This window comes from Hyla sarda, chromosome 6, assembly GCF_029499605.1.
Source record: "Hyla sarda isolate aHylSar1 chromosome 6, aHylSar1.hap1, whole genome shotgun sequence".
Classification (NCBI taxonomy): Eukaryota; Metazoa; Chordata; class Amphibia; order Anura; family Hylidae; genus Hyla; species Hyla sarda.
In genome coordinates this window covers 154637016-154663684 of record NC_079194.1, presented here as the reverse complement: position 1 = coordinate 154663684, position 26669 = coordinate 154637016, and the positions used below count along the sequence as shown (strand labels likewise).

General features: G+C 48.6%; 1 protein-coding gene across 7 annotated transcripts in view; it reads left to right on the top strand.

Annotated features, from left to right (window-relative positions):
• PLLP (plasmolipin) overlaps positions 1-26669 on the top strand; it is a 69060-nt gene that overhangs the window by 20825 nt on the left and 21566 nt on the right. The window contains exons 2-5 of one of the 7 annotated variants that reach the window (XM_056525608.1): positions 16376-16454; positions 20891-21007; positions 24731-24794; positions 25047-25199. In XM_056525608.1, the coding sequence (XP_056381583.1) occupies positions 25065-25199 (135 nt within the window). In that variant the 5' untranslated portion in view covers positions 16376-16454; positions 20891-21007; positions 24731-24794; positions 25047-25064. Of the gene's footprint in view, positions 1-16375; positions 16455-20475; positions 20611-20890; positions 21008-24730; positions 25200-26669 lie in introns of those variants that run through there. The other 6 variants (XM_056525607.1, XM_056525606.1, XM_056525605.1 and 3 more) reach the window with 6 other exon arrangements.

The window sequence follows — 26669 nt, the reverse complement described above, 5'->3', positions numbered from 1 at the left end:
AGTCGGGGTAGCGTAAGCCGGAAGATATCCATGGGGCGTACAGAGGTCCTTCACTTGCCCTCCTCTCTCCCATTCCTGGAAGAAAGGCCGAAACCACTCCCTGCAGGAGAGTACCCACGGAGAAGCCCTCTCTGACCAGAGGTTTGAGATGTTGGCTTTCAAGAAGGTGTTTGTTAAGAACACCACGGGGTTTACCATAGATAAACCCCCTAGTCTCCTCGTGCGGTACGTAACCTCCCTCTTGACTAGGTTCATCCTGTTCCCCCATAACAGTTGGAAAAACAGGCTGTAGACCCTAGTGTAGTAAGCCTCTGGTAAGATACATACGCTGCCCAGATAGATAAACAAGGGGAGCAGGTACGATTTGATCAGGTGTACCCTTTCCCTGAGGGTCATAGACCAACCCTTCCACTGGTCCACCTTCTGAGTGGCATCCTGGAGCTTACCATCCCAGTTTTTGGTGGGATAATCATCCTGGCCGAATGTGATGCCCAAAACTTTTGCTGATTCTTGGGGCCCTGGAAGGGTGTCCGGGAGATCAAACGTGGGATCCCCCCCTCCCAGCCAGAGACTTTCACACTTATCCCGGTTGATCTTAGACCCGGAAGCCTCCGAGTAGCGGTCCACCTCTGACATCACCACATCGACCTCCCCCCTCGAGGAGACGAAAATGGTGACATCATCAGCATACGCCACCACTCTCTGGGCAACATCCGGCTCCGCCAGACTCATCCCGACTCCCGCTAACGGCCCACAATCTACCCTCCGGACGAAGGGATCGATTGCGAACACGTATAACAGCGGGCTCAAAGGACAACCCTGACGGACTCCGGACCCCACCTCAAAAGAGCGGCCAGACCAACTGTTCACCAGCGGGAACCTCTCTGCCCCTGCATACAAGATCTTGAGCCAATTAACAAAAGTACTCGGTAAGCCATATCTCAGAAGGACGGACCAGAGGTAGTCATGGTTCACCCGATCAAATGCTTTGGCCTGATCCAAGGACAGTAAGTACCCCTTCCAGAGACCCGCACTGCTCCGCTCCACTGCCTCCCTGACACTCAGGACAGCACTTAAGGTGCTTCGGCCTGGAACAGAGAAGTGCTGGGCCCCCGAAAGGAGCTGGGGTGCAAACTCCACCAACCGATTAAACAGTATCTTGGCCAGAAGCTTCCTGTCCGTATTGAGAAGAGCTATGGGCCTCCAATTCTCAATCCGGCTAGGATCTTTACCCTTTGAGAGAAGAATCAGGGCTGACCTCCTCATTGACCTAGGCAGAGTGCCCGAGGAGAGACACTCATTGAATACCATAGTCAATAGGGGAGCTAAAGACTCCTTAAAGGTCTTGTACCACTCGGATGTTAAGCCATCCGGACCTGGCGACTTCTTGGGGGCAAGCCCCTCAATCGCCAGTCTCACTTCCTCTTCCTTAATTTCTTCTGCCAAAACGCCAAGAGAGGGGTCTACCCCTGGCTCAGGAATGGTTTCAGCCAGGAAAGCCGACATCTTGTCCCGATCTAGATCCTTCCTCCCCAAGAGGTGCAAGTAGAAGGATCTGACGACCTCCAGGATCCCTGATCTGGACCGATTCAGAGATCCTGTACTATCAATCAGTCCTGAGATGATTTTACTACTCACTGACATCTTGCAGTTTCTGTAAGGGTCGGGCGAGCGGTACTTCCCGAAATCCCTCTCAAAAACCAAAGATGCGTGCCTATCGTACTGACACCTCATCAGCAAGGACTTCACTCTGGAGATATCCTCCCGGCTACCTCCAGTCGAGACGAGAAGCTCGAGTTTCCTCCTCAGACCCTGATACAAGCGATACCTGTTCAGGGACATGAGGCTCGAGAGCTGGCGGAAGAACCCCGCAACCCGCTTCTTGAATATCTCCCACCACTCTGACTTACTACTACAAAGGTCCAGTAAAGGTACCTGACTCTGAAGAAAATCCTCAAAGGACTGTCTTACCTCCGCTTCCTCCAGGAGGGACGAATTCAGCTTCCAATAACCTTTACCCATCCGGGGGGTCTCTGAAACTTTCAAGGAAAACAAAATCATACAGTGATCGGAGAACTCCACCTCAACCACGGACACTGCGGAAGAGACGGCTTCCTCCTTTAAATAAAACCTGTCTATCCTAGACCTGCAGCTACCTCGATGATAGGTGAAACCCGCGTGGCCTGAGGGGCTCCGGATGTGGGCGTCCTCTAGGCGAGCTTCCCTAACTATATTATTGAGAGCTATGCTGTCGTAAGCCAGCGGACCATTGGAACCTCTCCTATCTTGGGACCTTGTGACAGTATTGAAGTCCCCTCCAAAGATTACTTGCCGGCTAGTAAAAAGGAAGGGCTTGATCCTCATAAAGAGATCTTTGCGGCCCCACTTGTTTTGTGGGGCGTAGATGTTAATGAGCCGGAGCTCCTGTCCCTTCATGAGGACATCTAAGATCAGGCACCTCCCCATTTCTAACTCAATAACCCGTCTGCATTCAACCGGAGCGGTAAAAAGGACCGCCACCCCACTATACGGCTCAGCCGCAAGAGACCAGTGGGAGGGCCCGCGCCTCCACTCTCTCCTGGCTTTTACCAGGGAGGCTAGATCTGACAACCTGGTCTCCTGCAGATACAAAATATCGGCTTCAACATGGCCGAGAAAATCAAAGGCTGCGAATCTAGCCGTATCCGACTTTATGCTGGCACAGTTAATAGATGCCAGCGTCAATGGGGTGAGTGCCGCCATCATGGGTGATTGAGTTAGACGGCCCTAACCCCTCATTTCTGTTTTTTTTTTCACCCCCTCATCCCCAGATGAGGAGGCTTCTTTCCCTTTGGACCTTTTTTTAGATTCTGACTGGTCCATTTTGGAATCCCCATCTCCGCCTGGCTCTGGTTTGGCCCCATCCCCTGAGGAAACAGCCCCATCAGGACAGGGCCCAGTTCCCCCTGGAGGCTCCCCCACTTCAGGCACCCCATCCTCGACCCCCCCTCCAAGGAGTGGCAGGTAGACAGATCAATCAGAGGGGGGGCAGGTAAGCTTCCGCTTGGGACCTGGTCCGTAGCACGGGGACTAGAGGGCTCCGACCTCTTCTTTCTCCCTTTACTGCCCTTCTTTTTTGGCCTCTCTTCACCCTCCTCATCCACACTTTCACAGTGGGAGGAATCGGAAAGATCGGCCTTGCTGCCTTCTTCTCTACAGATTCTCCCCATTTCCTCATCCAGCACATCCTCCCCCAGGGCCTCAGCAGTTTCAGGACTAACCTCTGGAGCAGGGCCAGAAGCTACCCCTGCCACATGGGAACTCTCCAGTTCCCTGCTCCTTCTCCGATTAGCCTCCCGCCTCAGCTTGGCGGGACTTTTCCTCCTCACTGACCCTGTTGCACCTTCACCCGCACTCGTGCCCTCCCCAGCTGAGGCAACATTACTGCTCTCCCCAGCCAAGGTGACCGTCGCACGGGCAAAGGCGCTAGGACAACGGCTGAAAGGGTGTCCTAAGACACCACACAGATGACACCTGATCTGCCTACAGGATGCGGCAAGATGACCTACCCCACCACACAGAGCACAGACCTGCACGGTACAGGCTGCGCTAAAGTGAGTGGGGCTGCCACACCTGTGACAGACCTTGGGCTGCCCCTGGTAGAAAATTTGGATTCTGTCTCTCCCAAGAAAAGCAGCTGATGGGATGTGGGCAACAGTGCTCCCCGAACGCTTTAGTTTGACGGAAAACGTCCAGGCCCCAGACCAGATCCCATGTTCGTCGTAGTTCTTTTTCGTCATGTCCGTCACATCACCATATCTGCTGAGCCAGGTCATGATATCATAGCATGAAAGTGATTCGTTACGTGTCAAAACGGTCACTTTCTTGACCAAATTCTGACGGGATATCGCCTTTACGGCAAAATCCCGCCAGCCGGGCTCGCTTTTCACCACCTCATAGTTCGACCAGAAGAGTTCCAAACCCTCTGGCCGAACGAAGCTGATGTCAAACTCGGAAGTACCGTAGGGGTGGATCAGGGCAAAGATGTCACTTGCCCTGAATTCCATCCGGAGGAGGAGCTCAACCACCTTACCCCGAGGCGGACACGCATCTTCGCCCCTCCACACCAAACGGACCACATTCCTACGGCCACTTTCCTGCCCGGATGTCGGGAGGGACCAGACCACCTCCCCGTTTTGTTCTCGGAAGGCGCCTAAGCCGTGTCTTTCTATCAAAAAAGACAGGTCAACCTCACCCCTCCCCTCTACATGAATTGATCTGTCTCCCCTACGTAGAGCCTCCAGGAGGCGCTGTTGCAAGTGACCCCCAGAGCCAGATGGAGATGGGGATCCCCCTGATCCCCCGGCAGTGACGCTGGCATAGCTTCTGGGAGAAGCAGCCACTACCGGGGGGCAGTCGAACCAGAAACCAAACCAGGACCCTTATTCTTAACAGAGGTGTCAGCCACCAAACCTCTCTGCCATTCCACTACCACTCCTCACCTGAATTTCGCTTGCACCCCTCTCTTGCACTCCACTTGCACCTCTCTCTTGCACTCCACTTGCACCCCTCTCTTGCACTCCACTTGCACCCCTCTCTTGCACTCCACTTGCACCCCTCCCTTGCACTCCACTTGCACCCCTCCCTTGCACTCCACTTGCACCCCTCTCTTGCACTCCACTTGCACCCTTCTCTTGCACTCCGCTTGCACCCCTCTCTTGCACTCCGCTTGCACCCCTCTCTTGCACTCCGCTTGCACCCCTCCCTTGCACTCCACTTGCACCCCTCTCTTGCACACCACTTGCACCCCTCTCTTGTACACCTCTTGCACCCCCCTCATCCACACTGCTACCACAACTCCTCCCATGCACACTACCATAACTCACATTCTGCACATTACCATTTTTGCTTTCACTTTCACTCTTGCCTACACTCTCCATTGTATTACAGGCTGGGCTGGCTGGGTCTTTTGTTTCATGTACAAGGGTTGCCGGTTTTAGGATTGGCGCTGTAGAGTTCTTCCTTCCACTCTCCTGGGACGCAGAGACAGGCTCCGCCTCTGACATGGGTGGCCACGCCCCCCCACAAAATGCTGTACATCTTGGCGGGAGCTGTCCCTCCAGACGCACTCCCGCCCCGTCAACGTCACCTAGGGGACCGCCCCCTGAACCAACAAGGTCCGGCGCCCGGACACTCCCCCCCCTCACAGGGGAGTGCCCTGCAGCGCCAGGACCTGTACCGCCCACTTCAACCGAGGGACCGCCCCCCGGACGGGTGAATCTGCCGCTATTTTCTGGCGCCTGGACACCCTCCCCCCTCACAGGAGGGTGCCCTTTTTATTCTATAGCACCCGCAGCCATTTTGGGTGCACTACTGTATCCCCCATGCTGGCCCCGCTCCACTACAGAAACGGGGTCTGGCAGATTGGGGGACCCAGCACCCTGAGCTGACTTCTCAGCCGACCCAGGTTGCTGGAAAGAAGAAAATACAAATTTCACTCCTTGTGCCTTCTTCCTCTTCTTGCCCTTCACTTTCTTCCTCTTCCCCTTCTCTTCTGGGCCCAAATCATCACCAAAAGTGAAGTTCTCCAGACGGGTGGGGGACTCCTGCATAACAATCGCCCGCAGGAGACCCCCATCTGCCGAGCTGCTGCCATCACTGCAGTCACTGCCATCCTCATCATCCTCACTGGAGGGAGGTAAGGCCACCTGAGCTGGATTTATATAGTCCGCACTGAGGGTAAGTGGGGGGTCTGGGGTAACAGTGGTGGTACAAACAGAACCCGTGTCCATATCCCCCTCACTCACATCCCCCTCCTCACCTTCCTCCATCTCCTCCTCCTCGCTCTGGCAGTCATCTTGGTGACTTTCTTTTTCTGCACCTCTGGAGACCCCCTTTTTGGGGAACCTCTCCTCATTAAGTATCTTCTCACTGAAGAAGCCGGCTCCAGCCACAATGTCCGCTCTCAGCTGAACAATCTCCTCCACCTCTTTCTTTAGTGCTCTCACCTTTGCAGTGAACGCTGCTCTCTTGCCCTTGGCTGCTGTATCCGCCTGGTAAGTTGCAAACTTAATGTCTTCTCTTAGACCTCGTAGCTGTTTCCCAAGCCGTTCATATTGGGCCATCTTTGCCTGGATTCTAGATCCGAAAGTCTCCAGGGATTCCCTTGGCTCCTTTACCCCCCATTGCTGGGGTTCTGAGGAGCCTGAGGTAGAAGCCTTCACTCCACTCCTCTGCCTGGATGAGCTTCTTTTTCCAGAGGAACTTTTGCTGGAAGCCTTGCAGCTCCCAGCTGGGGATGGGGGAGGGGGCCCCACATGGCGATGGGCCCTGGTGGATCGTCTCACCCCATCCTGGCTGCTGGCCGTCGCATTTTCCTTTGCACCCCCCGCCGGCCAGGTACGGGGAGTGCAAGATGAAGCCTCCTGGGGCTCCATAGCAGGAAAACCCTCTACCCAGGTATCTGCCACACACCTGGGGAGGGGCGGATGGAAATCACTGCTTCACTGGAAGACTCAGGAGCTCAGCAGAACACAAACTCTCTCCAGAGCTGTACTCACTATTCTGCTGGTGAGGTCACTGTGTACATACATTACATTACTGATCCTGTACTGATCCTGAGTTATATCCTGTAGATCTTTTATTAAAATTTCAAACATAACAATAAAAAATTACAAAACATAAACATACCATATCCGATAGAACATATCAATATAGCGAATCATAAAACCAAACACCATAGCATAAAATACAACACCGGTCCACCCCACACTCATTCCTGCACACAAACAAATATATACAATATTTACAAAAGACATATTCCTATAATACCCATTATACCCATACCATACTAATAAACTATATACACTAATATACACTAATACTAAATGTGAATTTCCTGGCCCAGTTGCAATACCAAAAACCCAATACCAGTAATATACCAAAAAGAATAACAACAACAACAATAATATATACAAAATAATAAAAACCAACACAAACAAAATAACACCACTTTTTTTTGGCCCTGAGCTGGTCCCGCATCCCATGCCCCCAGTACATGTTACCAGACGTCCATGAACCAGTCCAGGATTTTCTGTATATATAAAAGTCCCATACAAACCCCCTCCCCCCTTTTAACCCACCACCCAACCTAAACTAAACCCAAACCCCAGGTGGCATCACACAATATATACAGTATATACATTACATAAAATATACACAGACTAACAATATATACAATACATAAGAATACAAATAGACTACAACAATAAATACAATAACAAATACATATAACACTATAAGCCAAACAACAAACCCCTAAAGCTCAAGTTCAGCGCCTGCAAGCCCTATATTACCATAAACCAACTGCTCAAAACAAAAAGACTAATATGCCAGCATCAGCCCACCACCAGGGGGAGACAACGGGCTAAGGCACTTTAAAGGCAGAGCCCCTCCACAGACGAGAGGCCCTGCCAGCACCCAGCCTCTCGTACTCCAGAGAATGCACCTTCACCAGGTCACCGAGAATGTTCCTAACCACCACATCCACAGGGAGGATTTTACGCTGCGTCGACACTAAACACCGTGCATTCCACGTGTAGTACCTGATCACTGAGCTGACTAGGAATAAAGTGCACCGGTCCCAGCCTCCAAGGTTTCTGAATGCCCCATAGGCCCATTCCGCATAGGAGAGACTGGCCAGCCGAGGCCAACCAATGGAAGCGCCCACCCTGGTGTAAACCTCTGTGTTAAAGGGACAATGAAGCAGAAAATGCTCCATGCTTTCCAGCATGCCTCCACACTCTTCGCGGGGACATCCCCGGTCATCAGAGCTCCTGCACTTCAGATTGTCCCTCACACACAGTTTCCCATGGAAGCAGCGCCAAGTCAAGTCCCAAAACTTCAAGGGGATCCTGATAGAATTCAAAAGCTCTAAACCCTCCTCCAGATCCCGACTTGGGCAGTCCTTGAGCGCCAATGGCCTCTGGAAATGGGAAGACAGGACCCCCTTGTCAAGGAATTTCCTCGACAGAGTCCTAATCTCCCCCATCCCCAGACCCCACCGACGAATAACCTTCAGAACCGGGGTAACATAAGCCGGGAGATGCCCGTGTGGTGTGCGAAGATCCTTCACTTGCCCTCCTGTCTCCCATTCCTGGAAGAAAGGCCGAAACCATCCCCTACAGGAGGATACCCACGGAGGAGCCCTCTCTGACCAGAGGTTTGCTATATTGGTCTTAAGAAAGGTATTCACTAGGAATACCACGGGGTTGACCATACACAACCCCCCTAGTCTCCTTGTACGGTAAGTAACCTCCCTCTTCACTAGGTTCAGTCTATTCCCCCATAACATTTGGAAGAACACACTGTAGACCCGGGTCCAGAGAGGTTCTGGCAACATACATACACTGCCCAGATATATCAACAAAGGGAGCAGGAATGTTTTGATCAGGTTAACCCTTTCCCGGAGGGTCAAAGACCAACCCTTCCACTGATCCACCTTCTGAGCGGCGATCTTAAGCCTGCTGTCCCAGTTTTGTTTGGGGTAATCCCCTTGGCCAAATTCAATGCCGAGAACTTTTGCAGATTCCTGGGGCTCTGGAAGGGCGTCCGGGAGATCAAAACTAGGATCTCCCCCTCCCAGCCAGAGACTCTCACACTTATCCTGGTTGATCTTGGACCCGGATGCCTCCGAGTAGCGGTCCACCTCTGACATCACCCATCTGACCTCCTCTTGTGAGGAGACAAACACAGTGACATCATCAGCATATGCTACCGCCCTCAGAGCCGAATCCGGCACCGCCAGGTCCATTCTCACCCCCGCCAACGGTCCACAATCAATCCTCCTAAGGAAAGGATCAATTGCAAACACGTACAGCAAAGGGCTTAAAGGACAACCCTGACGGACACCAGATCCAACCTCAAAGGAGCGACCAATCCAACCATTCACAAGCGGGAAACTCTCTGCCCCTGCATACAAGGTCTTAAGCCAATCAACAAACCCCCCCGGCAGGCCATATCTCAGAAGAACAGACCAGAGGTACTCATGGTTAACCCGATCAAACGCTTTTGCCTGATCCAAGGACAGCAAGTACCCCTTCCAGTGGCCAGCCCTACCCTGCTCCACAGCCTCCCGGACACTGAGCACAGCACTAAATGTACTGCGGCCCGGAACAGAGCAATGCTGAGCCCCCGAAAGGAGCCGGGGTGCAAACTCCACCAGCCGGTTAAACAGCACTTTTGCCAGAATCTTTCTGTCCGCATTGAGAAGAGCTATGGGACGCCAATTCTCAATGTGGGACGGGTCTTTACCCTTTGACAAGATGATCAGCGCTGACCTCCTCATTGTCTTTGGCAGAGTGCCCGAGGATAGACACTCATTAAAAACCGCAGTCAAGAGGGGAACCAAAGTGTCCTTAAAGGTCTTGTAGAACTCAGATGTTAAGCCATCCGGACCGGGTGACTTCTTGAGGGCAAGCCCATCAATCGCCATCCTGACTTCCTCTTCCCGGATCATCTCTGTCAAAACGTCAAGAGAGGGGTCTACTCCTGGTTCAGGGATGGTTTCAGCCAAGAAAGCTGATACCTTATCTCGATCTAGATCCTTCCTTCCCAAGAGGTGCGAGTAGAAGGATCTGACGACCTCCAGGATCCCTGATCTGGACCTTTTCAAGGATCCCGTACTATCAATCAGTCCTGAGACTATTTTACTATTCACTGACATCTTGCAGTTTCTGTAAGGGTCGGGCGAGCGGTACTTCCCGTAATCCCTCAAAAACCAAAGATGCGTGTCTGTCGTACTGGCACTTCATCAGCAAGGACTTCACTCTGGAGATATCGTCACGACTACCTCCAGTCGAGACAAGGTTCTCAAGTTTCTTCCTCAGGCCCTGGTACAAACGGTACCTGTTTAGGCTTCTGAGGCCCGAGAGCTGGCGGAAGAATGTTGCAACCCTTTTCTTGAAGATCTCCCACCACTCTGACTTACTGCTACAAAGGCCCAGCAATGGTACCTGGCTCTGAAGAAAATCCTGAAAGGACTGTCTTATCTCCGCTTCTTCCAAGAGAGACGAATTCAGCTTCCAATAGCCTCTGCCCATCCGTGGGGTCTCTGTGACATTCAGAGAAAACAAAATTAAACAGTGATCGGAGAACTCCACCTCAACAACAGACACTGCTGAAGAGACGGCTTCCTCCTTCAAATAAAACCTGTCTATCCTAGACCTACAACTACCCCTATGATAGGTGAATCCCGCGTGGCCTGGGGTGTACCGGATGTGGACATCCACCAGGCGAGCCTCACTTGCTATGCTATTAAGGGCGACGCTATCATAAGTCAGCTTGTCTCTGAAACCTCCCCTGTCTTGGGGCCTCGTGACAGCATTGAAGTCCCCTCCAAAGACCACCTGCCGACTTGTAAAAAGATAGGGCTTGATCCTCATAAAGAGACACTTCCGGTCCCACTTAGACTGTGGGCCGTAGATGTTAATAAGGCGAAGTTCTTGTCCCTTCATGAGGACATCTAAGATCAGGCACCTCCCCATTTCTAACTCGATAACCCGTCGGCATTCTACCGCTGCGGTAAAAAGGACCGCCACTCCGCTATACGGCTCGGCCCCAAGAGACCAGTAGGAGGGCCCATTCCTCCACTCTCTTTTAGCCTTGTAGATAGATGACATATCTGTTAGCCTGGTCTCCTGCAAAAATAAAATATCAGCATTAATATGGGCAAAAAAATCATAGGCCGCAAATCGAGCTGTATCTGACTTAATGCTGGCAACATTAATGGATGCCAGAGTCAACGGAGAGGGTGCCGCCATCGAGGGTGATTGAGTTAGACAGCTTTCTTTTTCCCACCATCCTTCCCATCCACCCCACCACCCTCCTCATCAGATGATGGTTTACCCCTTTTTAGTGAGATGGATGTGTCCATTTTCCCATTATATACTTTTTCCTCGTCCCCTGACTCTGGGCCAGTCTCCCCCCCTGAAGACATAGATTCCCCAGGGAGAGAGGACTCAGCGTCTCCTGTGAGCCCCCCCGCAACATCCGGAACCTCACCCACCGCCCCCTCCCCCTCCGAAGAGGAAATGTCGCGGAGGGCTCGGAACCGGTTGGAGAGACCAATCAGAGGGAGATCAGTTGTACCTTCCTTTGGCATCTGGCGGGTGGGAGAAGATATTACATCTCCTCTTTTTTTATTCCTCCGAGTACCCCGCTTTGTTTCTGCCCATCCCCCACTGTCCTCATCCGCGCTCTCACCATGGGAGGACAGTGAGGAGACAGCATCCCCCTCTTTGTGGATCCTCCCAATCTCCTCATCCAGTTCACTATCCCCCAGGGCCTCAGCAGTAAGACTGGCCGCAGGGACAGGATCAGGAGTCACCCCAGTTGGTTGATGCTCCTGTGATTCCTGAATCTCCCTATCCCTTTGGCGCTTCTTGAGACGCCTCAGTTGGGCAGGGGTCTTCTGCTTACTTTTCTTCCCTGGCCCCTGCACCCCTTCATCCCCGACGGCCATCGCCCCAGCAGAATCCACCTCAAGGCTTACTCCCACCGGGGCAACAACCGCGTTGACAAAGGAACGAGGGCAGCGACTGAATGGGTGACCTAAGTCACCACACAGGTGACACCTAATCTCCGCACAAGATGCAGCGAGATGACCTATTTCCCCACACAGAGTGCACTTCTGCACAGTGCAATTGGCACTAAAATGTGTGGGGTCACCACATCTGTGACAGAGCTTCGGCTGACCCTGGTAGAAGATCTGGATACGATCTCTTCCGAGGAAGGTCGCAGATGGTATATGGGTAACTGTGTTTCCTGAACGCCTCAGTTTCACCATAAATGTCCAGGCCCCTGACCAGATGCCATATTCATCCCTGTTCTTTTTTGGGACCTCCACCACCTCTCCATACCGACCTAGCCACGTCATGATGTCAATACAAGAGAGTGATTCGTTACGGGTTAAAACGGTCACTTTCTTGACATTATTTTGGTGAGACACCGCCTGAATGGCAAAGTCTCGCCAGCCGGGTTCGTTCTTTACCAACTCATAATTCGACGAGAAGAGCTCAAGCCCCTCCGGCCGAACAAAGCTGATATCAAACTCAGGGGTACCATAAGGATGTATTAAGGTGTAGATGTCAGCTGCCTTAAAGCCCAACTTCAGCAGAAGCTCAACAACTTTAGATCTTGGAGGACATGTATCACTGCCTCTCCACCTCAGCCGGACCACATTCCTACGGAGACCACCTGGCCCGGCTGTAGGGAGGGACCACACATTATCCCCCCCTCTTTCCTCTCGGAAGGCTGAAAGACCATGTCTCTCTATCCAGAAGGATAGATCAACCTCCCTACCCTCTACATTGATCGATCTCTCCCCTCTCCTTAAGGCCCCCAGGAGACGCTGCTGCAAACTGCTCTCCCCAGAGCCAGAGGACGAGGAAGGTGCCCCCCTCCCCCCAGCGGTGACATTTGCGTAGCTGCGTACCGGTGCTGCCACCGCTGGGGGTGCAACTGGACCAGGCCCTACATCCCTACCACTAATCTGCGCCCCTTCACCACCCTCCTCCACATAATCCATACCCAAACCATTGTCACATGTTTTAGCTAATGTGCCCCCCATACCTCCACCCGTGCTACAGCCTAAACCACCATTCAAAGCCCCAGACAGATTATTAACAGATACATTCACTCCTTCATTCACTATTACATTAACTTTCTCACTCATACTGGCTGGACCGGTGCGTTCTGGTGCAGATTTTGTACCATCAGCATCACTGGGTACCAGAGCTGGAGCCACCACCACAGGACAGGTCACCGGTCCCTTGTACAAGGACCGGGAAGCCTGCCTAGCCTGCTTATTAGCGGCCCCAGCCCTGTTTTTATTGGTACCCTCCGCCTCATCAGTACTGGAGTTTCCTGCTCCTGGGCGCCGCTGATCTGGATCAGCGGCGCCAATACAAAATAGGGGTTTAAGTCCAGTCTTTCTGGGAGGCGAAGACATCTTAGCCCCGGCAGCTCCTCCACGACGACACCGCTGCTCCAAAAGAACAGCAGTGCCAACGCTCAGAGCCACCGGAGCTCCCGCAGCCGACTCTGGCACAAAATCGCCCCCCCCTCCCGTTAGGGAGCAACCCAATGTGCCAGAGCCTTTACTGCCCATCGCTGGGCAAATATCACTGTCCGACCTCACAGCCGATACACTGTCTGCACCACCACTGTTACTGCAAACAGCTATGGAGCTCACCGCCACACTAGACTCCATACTCTCCCCACTCTCCTGCACTGAGTCCACAGCAGAACTCAGGCTGGGCTGAGAAATGGGGTTCACACAGTGAGCTGACCCTGCGGCCAGTCCGGGGGGTTCAGGGAGGGGGGTATATACAAATGTTACCTGCTCCTGGAGCTTGGTCTTCTTTGACTTCTTCTTTTTCCTTCCCCCAGGTGCCTCCTCTGGTAACTCATGTCCAAATGTGAAGTCCTGGAGGCGACCTGGGGACTCCAGGAGCTGGATCTGGGCCATCAGCGCCCCTCCCTGGTGACTGGTGCTACTCTCATCCCCCGAACCGCCAGGGCCGCAGCCAGATGACATTGCCACTTGCCCTGCAGGGAGCCCACTGTATGGGGTGAGATGTTGCAGACCCCCGGGTGGATTTGGCTCAACATTATCGGCCTCCGCAACGTCTCCTTCCTCCTCCACCCGTGGCTGAAGCCCCCTCAGCTTTCTTTGCTTCTCCCTCTCCTTTTCTGCAAAGCGATCTTCATTCTGAAGCTTTTCTTTAAATGGCCCGCTGTTCTCCAAAATAAAAGTTTTCCTTTTCTTTAGATTGCTGATGCTGGTTTTAAGCTGTTTAATCCTTGCTGACAGCTCAGCCTTCTGGCGTTTTGACGCAGTTTCCATTAAAGCTTTTGCCTCCTGTACCTCCTCCTGGAGCCTATACAAGCTGCTCCTTGCTTCTTTATATCCCTGAAGTATCTCTGCAACACGGGATCCATAGGTGGTTCCAGGCTCCTGGGCCCTGGGCATTGCCCAATCCTCCTCCACACCTCCATGGGCATTTGGCTTTGCTCCAGGAGGAGTATCACAGTCCATAGTACCTGTAGTACCTTTTGTTGGAGCAGCCTTGCGGCTACTCTTCGTCTCCATGGGCTCAGGAGGTGCTGGAGATACATCGCTGCATCTCCTGGCAGAGCGCCTTAACCCAGAGACATCTGGTGCAGTTCCTGATGCTGGTCCCTCTGCAACTGGTCGCTGGCTCCCCCTGCCCCCCGCGGACCTACTTCGGGGGGCAGGTGTTGGGGTTCTCCGCTCCTCGCTCATACCAGGAAACGAACCCTCCTTCTGGGGAAAGGAAGGTCGCTCCTGGGAGAGAGGTGGATCACTCTCAAGGTCGAGCACACCAAACGCTCACAGGAAGCCCAAACAGGAAGATGCTCCCTCTAGTGGCCAGACTCCAGAGCTGTACTCACTACTCTGCTGGTGAGGTCACTGTGTACATACATTATATTACTTATTCTGTACTGATCCCGAGTTATATCCTGCAATATACTCCAGAGCTGTACTCACTATTCTGCTGGTGAGGTCACTGTGTACATACATTACATTACTGATCCTGTACTGATCCCGAGTGTGTGTGGGATGGGGGACCAAAAAAAATTGCTTGCCCAGGGTCCAATCAAAATTAAAGACGGCCCTGTCCATTATACATACACTGTACAGCAATCATACCTCCATTATACATACACTGTACAGCAATCATACCTCCATTATACATACACTGTACAACAATCATACCTCCATTATACTTACACTGTACAGCAAGCATACCACCATTATACATACACTGTACAGCAATCCAGTGGCGTTGCGACCGGGGTGCGGCCCGCACCGGGTGACACCATCCTGATGGGGTGACACCAGGTACGCCCCCGGACCTCAGTTGCGCTGACTCTATACTAGCAGCACCCCCCCCCCCCCCGCCATCACTTGCGCTGTCTCACTTGCGCTGTCTCCGTACTAGTAGGACCATCCCCCCCCCCCCCCCCGTCACCTGCACAGTGAACCGGCCTGCGCCCCCACATCTTCTGTTGCGCCAGCCCGACGTGCTGGAGGACGTGATGTGACATCACTCGCAGAGCGCCCAGAGAGAAGGAGCGCTGCACTGGATGGGTGAGGGAGTGTGTGTCTGTCTCACTCTATCTTTGTTTGTGTATCTCTGTGTGTGTGTGTGTGTGACTGTGTGTGACTGTGTGTGACTGTGTGTGTGTGTGACTCTGTGTTTGTGTGTGACTCTGTCTGTGTGTGACTCTGTGTGTGTGTGACTCTCTGTGTGTGTCTGTGTGTGTGTGTTTGTGTGTGTGTGTGTCGCTATCTCTGTCTGTTTGTGACTCTCTGTCTGTGTGACTGTGTGTGACTGCGTGTGACTGTGTGTGTGACTGTCTGTGAGTGTGTGTCTCTCTGACTGTGTGTGTGTCTCTTTCTATCTATCTATCTGTGTGTGTGTCTCTGTGTTGTGTGTGTGTATTTTTTTTGTGTGTGTGTGTGGGGGGGTGGGGGGTTGTTTGAATCAGCGATCTAACGTGGGGAGACTTTGACCTATTGTTGGGAACATGCAAGGGAACCTGCAGCCTAATGGGGGAAACTACTACCAAATGTTTGAAAACTGCTACCTAATGTGCGAAAGCTGCTACATAATGTGGGAAAACTGCTACCTAATGTGGGGAATCTGTGCTACCTCATGTGGGGAATCTGTGCTACCTAATGTGGGGAAATTACTACCCAATGCGGGGTAACTGGTACCAAATGTGGGGAATCTATGCTACCTAATGTGGGGAAACTGCTACCTACCTAATGTGGGGGAACTGCTACCTACCTTAAGTGGGGGAACTGCTGCTTACCCAATGCTCCCCCCCAGCAGTAGCGCCCTCATCATCCACCAGCAACCCCCCCCCCCCCCCCCCCAGCAGCAGAACCTCCATCAGCAGATCCTGATGGTGGATGATGGGGGTGCTCCTGCCAGGAGGATGATCCTGCCGATGGATGATGGGGTGATACTTCCAGGGGGGATGGCCAGTAGCACCCTCATCATCCTCCAGCAACACCCCTCAGTACTAGCACCCCCATCATCCACTAGCAACACCACCAGATTTATATTCTGATGGTACAGTATGTGGCAGATTTATATTCAGAGGGTACAGTATGTGGCAGATTTATATTCAGAGGGTACAGTATGTGTTGGTATTATATTCAGAATGTACAGTGTGTGGTAGTATTATATTTAGTGGGTATGGTGTATGGAAGGTTTATAATCAAAGAGTGTAGTGTATAGTAGTATTATATTTAGAGGATACAGTGTCTGGCAGGTTTATAATAATACTTGTTTTCATATAGAGGATGAGAATGTGCTGACATAGTGAGGAGACGTCTGGGCGTCACATTCTACAGAGAGAAGATTTAGCTGGACCAGGCGGTATGTACCATCTGAATTAGATAAGGGAAGACTATAGAGAAGACATCACCTGTAGTCACTGATATCATTGTGTATTCTCCTCACTATGTCCTATCAGAGCTGTAGTCACTTGTCAGTTCTACAGTTATGGTGAGTGAAACTACAACTCCCAGCGTAACCTTACCACTGCATAAAGGGGAACTCTACTGGAAAAAATTTTTTTAAATCAACTGGTGCTACAAAGTTAAACAGACTTATAAGTTACTTCTACTTAAAAATCTTAATCCTTCCAGTACTTATTAGCTGCTGTATAAGTGATTCACAGGAAGTTCTTTTCTTTTTAAATTTATTTTCTGTCTTACCACAGTGCTCTGTGCTGACACCTCTGTCCATGTCAAGAACTGTCCATAGTAGGAGCAAATCCCCATAGCAAACCTATCCTGCTCTGGACAGTTCCTAACATGGACAGACAGAGCAGTGTGGACAGACTGGAAAGAACTACACAACTTCCTGTGGAGAATACAACAGCTTATAAGTACTGTAAGGATTAAGATTTTAAATAGAAGTAATTTAAAAATTTGTTTAACTTTCTGGCACCAGTTGATATAAAAGAAAATGTTTTCCAGTGGAGTACCCCTTTAAGTAATTCTGGGAGCTGTATATTTAAATGGTGAAAATTTCTTTAACACTTTCCTATTCTGTGGCAACTGGTATATCTGATTATTATACTGCAATTTCTCACAATGCGCTACACCAGTGGTGTCTGTCACAACAGGCTAAAAACTTACTGAGGGGGGGGAAGGTATGGGGTGACACCATTTTCTACCGTACCGGGTGACACCAACCCTAGCAACGCCACTGCAGCAATCATACCGCCATTATACATACACTGTACAGCAATCATACCTCCATTATACATAAACTGTACAGCAATCATACCTCCATTATACATACACTGTACAGCAATCATACCTCCATTATACATACACTGTACAGCAAGCATACCTCCATTATACATACACTGAACAGCAAGCATACATCCATTATACTTACACTGTACAGCAATCATACCTCCATTATACATACACTGTACAGCAATCATACCTCCATTATACATACACTGTACAGCAATCATACCGCCATTATACATACACTGTACAGCAATCATACCTCCATTATACATACACTGTTCAGCAATCATACCTCCATTATACATACACTGTACAGCAAGTATACATCCATTATACTTACACTGTACAGCACAGTGTATGTATAATGGTGGTATGCTTGCTGTACAGTGTATGTATAATGGTGGTATGCTTGCTGTACAGTGTATGTATAATGGATGTATGATTGCTGTACAGTGTATGTATAATGGATGTATGATTGCTGTACAGTGTATGTATAATGGATGTATGATTGCTGTACAGTGTATGTATAATGGAGGTATGATTGCTGTACAGTGTATGTATAATGGAGGTATGATTGCTGTACAGTGTATGTATAATGGCGGTATGATTGCTGTACAGTGTATGTATAATGGTGGTATGCTTGCTGTACAGTGTAAGTATAATGGAGGTGTGATTGCTGTACAGTGTATGTATAATGGAGGTATGATTGCTGCACAGTGTATGTATAATGGATGTATGATTGCCGTACAGTGTATGTATAATGGAGGTATGATTGTACAGCAATCATACCGCCATTATACATACACTGTACAGCAAGCATACCGCCATTATACATACACTGTACAGCAAGCATACATCCATTATACATACACTGTACAGCAATCATACCACCATTATGCATACACTGTACAGCAAGCATACCGCCATTATACATACACTGTACAGCAAGCATACCACCATTATACATACACTGTACAGCAAGCATACCGCCATTATACATACACTGTACAGCAATCATACATCCATTATACATACACTGTACAGCAATCATACCTCCATTATACATACACTGTACAGCAATCATACCTCCATTATACATACACTGTACAGCAATCATACATACACTGTACAGCAATCATACATCCATTATACATACACTGTACAGCAATCATACCTCCATTATACATACACTGTACAGCAATCATACATCCATTATTCATACACTGTACAGCAATCATACCTCCATTATACATACACTGTACAGCAAGCATACCACCATTATACATACACTGTACAGCAATCATACCTCCATTATACATACACTGTACAGCAAGCATACCACCATTATACATACACTGTACAGCAATCATACTTCCATTATACATACACTGTACAGCAATCATACCTCCATTATACATACACTGTACAGCAATCATACATCCATTATACATACACTGTACAGCAATCATACCTCCATTATACATACACTGTACAGCAAGCATACCTCCATTATACATACACTGTACAGCAATCATACATTCATTATACATACACTGTACAGCAATCATACCTCCATTATACATACACTGTACAGCAATCATACATCCATTATACATACACCGTACAGCAATCATACCTCCATTATACATACATTGTACAGCAAGCATACCACCATTATACATACACTGTACAGCAATCATACCTCCATTATACATACACTGTACAGCAAGCATACATCCATTATACATACACTGTACAGCAATCATACCTCCATTATACATACACTGTACAACAATCATACATCCATTATACATACACTGTACAGCAATCATACCTCCATTATACATACACTGTACAGCAATCATACATCCATTATACATACACTGTACAGCAAGCATACCACCATTATACATACACTGTACAGCAAGCATACCGCCATTATACATACACTGTACAGCAATCATACCTCCATTATACATACACTGTACAGCAATCATACCTCCATTATACATACACTGTACAGCAAGCATACATCCATTATACATACACTGTACAGCAAGCATACCGCCATTATACATACACTGTACAGCAAGCATACCGCCATTATACATACACTGTACAGCAAGCATACATCCATTATACATACACTGTACAGCAAGCATACGTCCATTATACATACACTGTACAGCAGTCATACATTCAGTATACATACACTGTAAAGCAATCATACCTCCATTATACATACACTGTACAGAAATCATACATCCATTATACATACACTGTACAGCAATCATACATCCATTATACATACACTGTACAGCAAGCATACCGCCATTATACATACACTGTACAGCAAGCATACCGCCATTGTACATACACTGTACAGCAAGCATACCGCCATTATACATACACTGTACAGCAAGCATACCTCCATTATACACTGTACAGCAAGCATACCTCCATTATACATACACTGTACAGCAAGCATACCACCATTATACATACACTGTACAGCAATCATACCTCCATTATACATACACTGCACAGCAATCATACATCCATTATACATACACTGTACAGCAATCATACCTCCATTATACATACACTGTACAGCAAGCATACCTCCATTATACATACACTCTCTGTGACTGTACAGCAATCATACATCCAATCCATTATTAATGGATTGGATGTATGATTGCTGTACAGTCACAGTGTATGTATAATGGAGGTATGATTGCTGTACAGTGTATGTATAATGGAGCCTCCAATCCAAAAAAAAAGTTTTAATAAAGTTTTTCATTTTGTTTGTATTGATATTTATGAGTGTAGGTATGTTCATGTATGTGTGCATGCAAGCAAGAGTGTGTGTGTGTGTATATATATATCACACACACGCGTGCGCTGCGTGAGTTTGTGCTTTAGGGTGCACACCCTAATGCAATAGGCTGCGCACGCCTATGTATAAGTGTTAATGTATTGTATTTTCTATGCACTTGTTATCTTAAGAATCTTGTTACTAAGGACCTTGTTGTTAAGGGGAGTATGCAGAGGTGAACATGTGACTTATCTGCCCAATGGGAAGGCTCTAAATTGTCCCCTTATACACTGTAGACAGAGTTCAGAGTTGAAATTTTTCTGAGGTACAGTTTGGTGAGGAGTGAAGTCTGTGAGGTGGATCTGAAAGGAGGCCTGAGGCCTAGTCCAGCAACCATGCATCTACTATCAGTTAACCCCACTACCCAGGTGAAAGTCAAAGCCTTGCGGTAAGCCTTACAGTTTTGTGGATATTGTACCCGTCCAGTAAGCTAGTCAAGTCCAAGTAACTCCAGTATAGCGTGGGCTGCATACAAGTCAAGTCAGTCATATACAGCACAATCAACTAATGTATATGTCCCAGTGAGACGATAAGCTTCCCTAAATTCACCCTGCAACTCCTTCACGCTAATCTGATCTGTAACAGATTGTACCATCTTTCCAACTTTAGTAAAGCAAGCCAGTTTTCCGTAACCTTGCCTCTGATAATTTTCCCCATGCCTGGCACAGGAGAAGCTGGTCTACCTCGGTGGTGTATAGGTCAACTACGCCCTGGCATCACGAAACGGTTGACTACACATTACCCTCAACGACAAAGCAACCTTTGGCATCACTAACAGGATACAGGTGTGTGCCTTATGCAAGAACCCCCACTGTGTCCCAATGAACTGTGTCCAAAATTACAGAAAACTGCACGTCTGTGCGTCTAAAATTGTGCCAAAATTGTACGGGACTTTGTCTGTGTAAACGCTTATGTGAAGAAGCGCTTGTAAAATAGAGGTGGGAGGAGATTTTATTGTCTGCCATGGTGAAAAGTACAAGTCTGTGTTCGTCATGTGCAAAGTACAAACAGAAGCCATGTTGCATTATCCAAAATGTCTGGTACCTAAAAGGGTTAAAGAAGCCGGAGAAAAGCCCACCAAGAATGCCTGCGAAATTCTGCGGCCCGCCCCTGGGTGTGTAAGCCAGGACTCTGAGCCGAATCCAAGGTTTAACCTAAAGAGCCGGCCCCCTGATGCTCAAGGGATGGCTGAAGAGGGTGCACTGCTCACGTGTTTCTGGCCGGAAGCCATCTTACCTAAGACCAGTATAAAGAGTGGAGCACAGCAGAACCTCTTCAGACCACAGGAAGCTTGCGAAAGCAGTAAGATGGTGGAGGCACGAGAAGCCACGAGTCCCGTGAGTCCCAAGATGGCGCCCAGCACCTGTGAAATTGCAGCAGCTGCCCACGTCTTTCAAGAGTTAGCAGAGCAGCTACAGAAGCTATCCCTGGAGGACCGATGCCTACACGTCCCCCTACCAGAGAGCGCCGACTAGTGGCCAGCTACGCCAGAGGGTGTAACGCCAATCTCGACGAGGGGATCATTGCCCGTGAGGCTCTCACCGCATCACTGGACCTGGGGATCTAGAGGAGGCAGGAGTATGGTCCCAGAGAATTGCATTACGAGGTACGCCAAGTGCAGCAGAGGGACACCAAACACCTGTAAAGTCTGTACATCAGGATGTTAGAGTAACCCAGGCAAGAAAAGCACCCCATGGAATGGCAGAGAGCCACAGTGAGAAAGTTTGACTGGGTCAGGGGGTTTGGCACATTTATGGATTGCCACCAAGGCGGCACAATCCTGGTCAACCAAGGAGCTGTAAATAGGGACTATCTCCCCACACATCTACACTCCTTGGAGAGCGGGTAGATTGTGGAATATACACCAGTTCAAAGTGCTCGCGGAGAATGGGCAGCAGCAGTGACCCTGCCCAAATATCCTACCCAGTTTCCTTTTGTGTGATTCCCAACGGAGGGCTGGAACTCCGACCCATTTGGCCTGCTGTCCCCAAAGATGAAAGGTCACGTTGAGGAAGAGGAATGCTTGCCCGAGATGCCTGTCCTGGCACCCAAGTATGTATCCAAGAAAAAGAAGAAACTATCTACAGATGTGCCCCAGCCTACTCCATTTGAGGAGGAGGTTTGGCCGAATCAATGGGCACAACTAAAGTGCCTCGGCCTACTACTGTTGAGGAGGAGGTTAGGCCGGCCCGTCAGGCCAGCAACCACGCATCTACTACTCTACTACCAGTTAGCCCCACTACCCAGGTGAAAGTCAAAGCCTTGCAGTAAGCACTACAGTCTTGGGGATATTGTACAAGTCCAGCAAGCTAGTCAAGTCCAAGTTACTCCAGTATAGCATGGGCTGCATACAAGTCAAGTCAGTCATATACAATACAATCAACTATAAGTCCCAGCAAGCCGATAAGCTTCCCTAAGTTCACCCTGCAACTCCTTCACGCTAATCTGAGCTGTAACGGATTGTACCATCTTTCCAACCTCAGTAAAGCAAGCCAGAAGTCCGTAACCTTGCGTCGGAGTAATTATTTTCCCCATGCCTGGCACAGGAGAAGCTCATCTACCTCGGGTGGTATAAAAGTCAACCATTCCCTGGCATCATGAAACGGTTAATTACACCTTACCCTCACCAACACCACACCAGCATGGCTCCCTATCTTATCCCTGGTTCCAAATGTGACTCCCCTCTCATTTCTGGTGCTCAGCATGGCTCCCTTGACATTTCCGGTCCCTTAAATGGCTCCATCTCTCATTCTCAGTTCCTAACATGGCTCCCCATTTAATTCCTGGATACCTGTATGGCTTCTATTCCTACTCATAGACTGCTGTTTGGCTTGTCTCGCATTCTTGACCCCAGCATGGTTCACCATCTCATTCCTAAACCCCAGCTAGAATAACCCTCTCATTCTTGGACTTTGGCATGGCTACTCTTTCATTCCTGTTGCCTAAAATGTCTCCCCCTTGCATTTATAGTCAACTCAATTCAGGTCCCTAGTATAGCTTCTTCTTTCATTCCGGATTTCATGACTTCCCCTCTGATTCATGGTCCCCAGCATCACTCTCCATCACACCTGATCAACTGTATGGCTCCTATTCATTAATTGTTCCCATCGTGGCTCCCCATTTTATTCCTGGTCCCTAGCCTGGCTTGGATCTCATTCTTGAACCCCATTCTGATTTCCCACCTAATTTTTGGTCTGACTCTCTATCTCATTCCTGGTCCCCTGCATAACTTGTTCCTAGTCATCTACATGTTTCCTTCACTAATTTCAAGTCTCCAGAATGGTTCCCCATCGTATTCTTTATTCTCAGTGTTACTAAACTCTCAACCCTAGTCACCAGTGTGGTTCCTAATTTCCTTTCTGGTCCCCTCCATGGCTTCCTATCTAAGTCTTTGTCCCTAGAATGACTGCTGCTCCTGCCCCAAACAACCTAATTTCCGCCCGCATTCGCAAGTTTTTTATTGAATCCTGCAGGATCCATAGAATCCCAATCATTTATGATTCGCATACATCAAGTGTGTCATTTATTTATTTATTTATTTATTTTTTTTTAAGAGGATTCTACAGAATTTTTTTTTGAAAAAGTGGACTTTGCTAGATTGAAGGTGGGGTCTGCTTATAAAGGACTGGCCCGTACGGGGATCGAACCCGCGACCTTGGCATTATTAGCATCACGCTCTATCCAGCTGAGCTAACCGGCCACGTTCCGTGCGTGGGGCTAATAACGCCAAGGTCGCGGGTTCGATCCCCGTACGGGCCAGTCCGTCTGCTTATAAAGGAGCAGCTTTAACTTGGACACAGAAAAATGTTCTATTTACAAATATAGCTACTATAATATTGTCCTCTATGTACTAATAGTACTAATACATTGTCCTATGTACATGAATGTATGTTCACTGGTGTTTATGAAGGTCTCAACTATAAACCTATGCTTCCATTATTCCTTTAACAATGCTACGTGCAGCATCCTTGAACCAACCACCTATAACTAATGTGTCAACAATTAAAGGAGGTAACGTATGAATCACTGGGGTGTGGAGTGAGCATTGTAGTATCATTGTGTAACAACAACACTACGGAGAAGGGATAATACGTCACAAAAACCAATATATTCAAGGAACATTCAACAACCATTAGCCGCACAAATTACCCATAAAAATGTACACAACATAGTGTTCTGCAACTATAACAGTGGAAACTTCCCAGGGACAGTGCATCGAAGCCCATGATGTTTGAGGCTGATCTGCTGTTCTGTATCTAAGCCACTTATGTATAATGCTGTCTACTTCAATGATGTATCTAAGCCCTTCAGGTGTGAAACCCTGTGCTGAGCCTATTTGGCATTGTATGGTGCTGGATCCTAGCCTATGTTGTGATACTGTCTGCTAAATGTAAACCTATTGTGTGCAATACTGTTTGCTGAGCAACTGTATCTAAGCATTACCTTGTTTGATAATGTGCGCATTTGTATCTAAGCTACTCATTATGAAATATTCCCTTTTTTCCCAGGGCACTGGTCTGGCAGGCGGAGGGTTAAGCATCACGGAGCACCTTCACACTGCAGCGAGCACAGGTGAGACTGTATCGCCCTAGACTTTGCTCCATGTGTTCGGTACAAGGATCCTATTACTGTTTAACCTGCCTGTGCCCGCCCCTGTTGTCTGGGGCGTAGGTAGGGAGCCCATTGCCTAACTGGGAGAGACAGAGCGAAAGGCGAATCCCATTGTGAGCGAATCGCCCTCCGCAGACCTGCCTCATCCTGCTCACCACAGGAACACATCTAATACAGCTCAATTGCTTGTGACAGTCACTTCTCATACACCAGGGACACTACACCAGCACCATGACCGAATTCCCTGCCAAAGTCAGCACCCAGACCAGCACCCCGGAAGCCTCCAGTGGCATAGGAAGATTCTGCCCCAAACCAGACATTACATTCTTAATGTCCATCCCTGGGATTCTAATGATGGTCGAGATTGTAAGTACCAAACGCATACCAGTCTGTGAGTGCCAGTCCTGACTGCTGGGTAGTAAATTATAAGCATGTGTGGTGATCAGGGCTAAAATATTTTATGGTGCTTACTATCAGGGGCTGTGTTGGTAACAGGTGGCACCGGCAAAAATATAGCCTTATAAATCCACCCCCTGGGGATTCCTTCCTCCTGGTTGGATAGTTGGTGGGTAATGGTCATCTCTATGGAGATTCTACAGGTGTAATCACCTAAATCCCAGTCTTTGTTTGTTCTGTTTATCCTCCCTCCTCCCCTATGGGCCTTTGGGAGAAAAGCCACAGACTAGTGTAAGAGTTATCTACCTGGATAAGTGCAGCTTGGGGACAGTAATGATGAACAAGCTGAAGAGAAAGCACTATGGGGGAGATTTATCAAAACCTGTGCAGAGGAAGAGTGGTGCAGTTGCCCATAGCAACCAATCAGATTGCTTCTTTCATTTTCCACAGGCCTCTAAAGAGGCCTGTGGAAAATGAAAGAAGCAATCTGATTGGTTGCTATGGGCAACTGCACCACTCTTCCTCTGCACAGGTTTTGATAAATCTCCCCCTATGTTCACACACTGTTTGTGCCTTATTTTTAACCATGCACACAGTTTGTTTTTTGTTAGACTTTTTCCTTTAGGGGCATTTTTTTTTTTTTTTTAGAAGATTTTTTTGAGCTAAAGCCAGAAATGAATTAAAAAAGAATAAGACATAGAAAAGGAACAACTCCTACTTCTCCATCTGATGGATCCACTTTTGATTCTGGCTCCAAAAAACTCCATCAAAAACTGCAAAGGCTTTTTTCCAGAAAGAGTGGTTTACATCATATTTTTCAGTCATTATTTTCTGCATCATTTGCCGGAAAACATTGCTGCCAGATGCTACATTATAGTCTATAATTAAATATTGACCACGATTAGGGAGATTTATCAAAACCTGTGCAGAGGATAGCAACCAATCAGATTGCATCTTTTATTTTTTAAAAGGCCATTAAATAATGAAAGAAGCGATCTGATTGTTTGCTATGGGCAACTCATCAACTTTTTCACTTCTCTGCAAAGGTTTTGATAAATTTCCTCAATGTGTTTTTCTCTTCTTCTGGCGTTCTCTAGCACTTCATTGGGTTTATGACATTTCGTTGTAAAATAAATAAGCGTTAGGGTTATTTCAATAAATCTGGAACCCCCCTCAGGAGTTTAGTTTATTATTGACACTGAAGTCCAAGGGTTACACAAGAGGACTTGTTCAATGGGATCAGATAAACAGACTTCCTATAGGGCGCTTTCTCTCTAGCACCCTGGCAAGGCCTCCTATGCACCATGTATTATCAGGTCATTCTGCTGGGAGTCTTCTGGTAAGGACTATTTATTTTCCCATAATGCAACGCGTTTTGTAGAGGTTCCGCTTCATCGTGCCTGATGAAGGAACCTTCGCAAAATGTGTTACATTATGGGA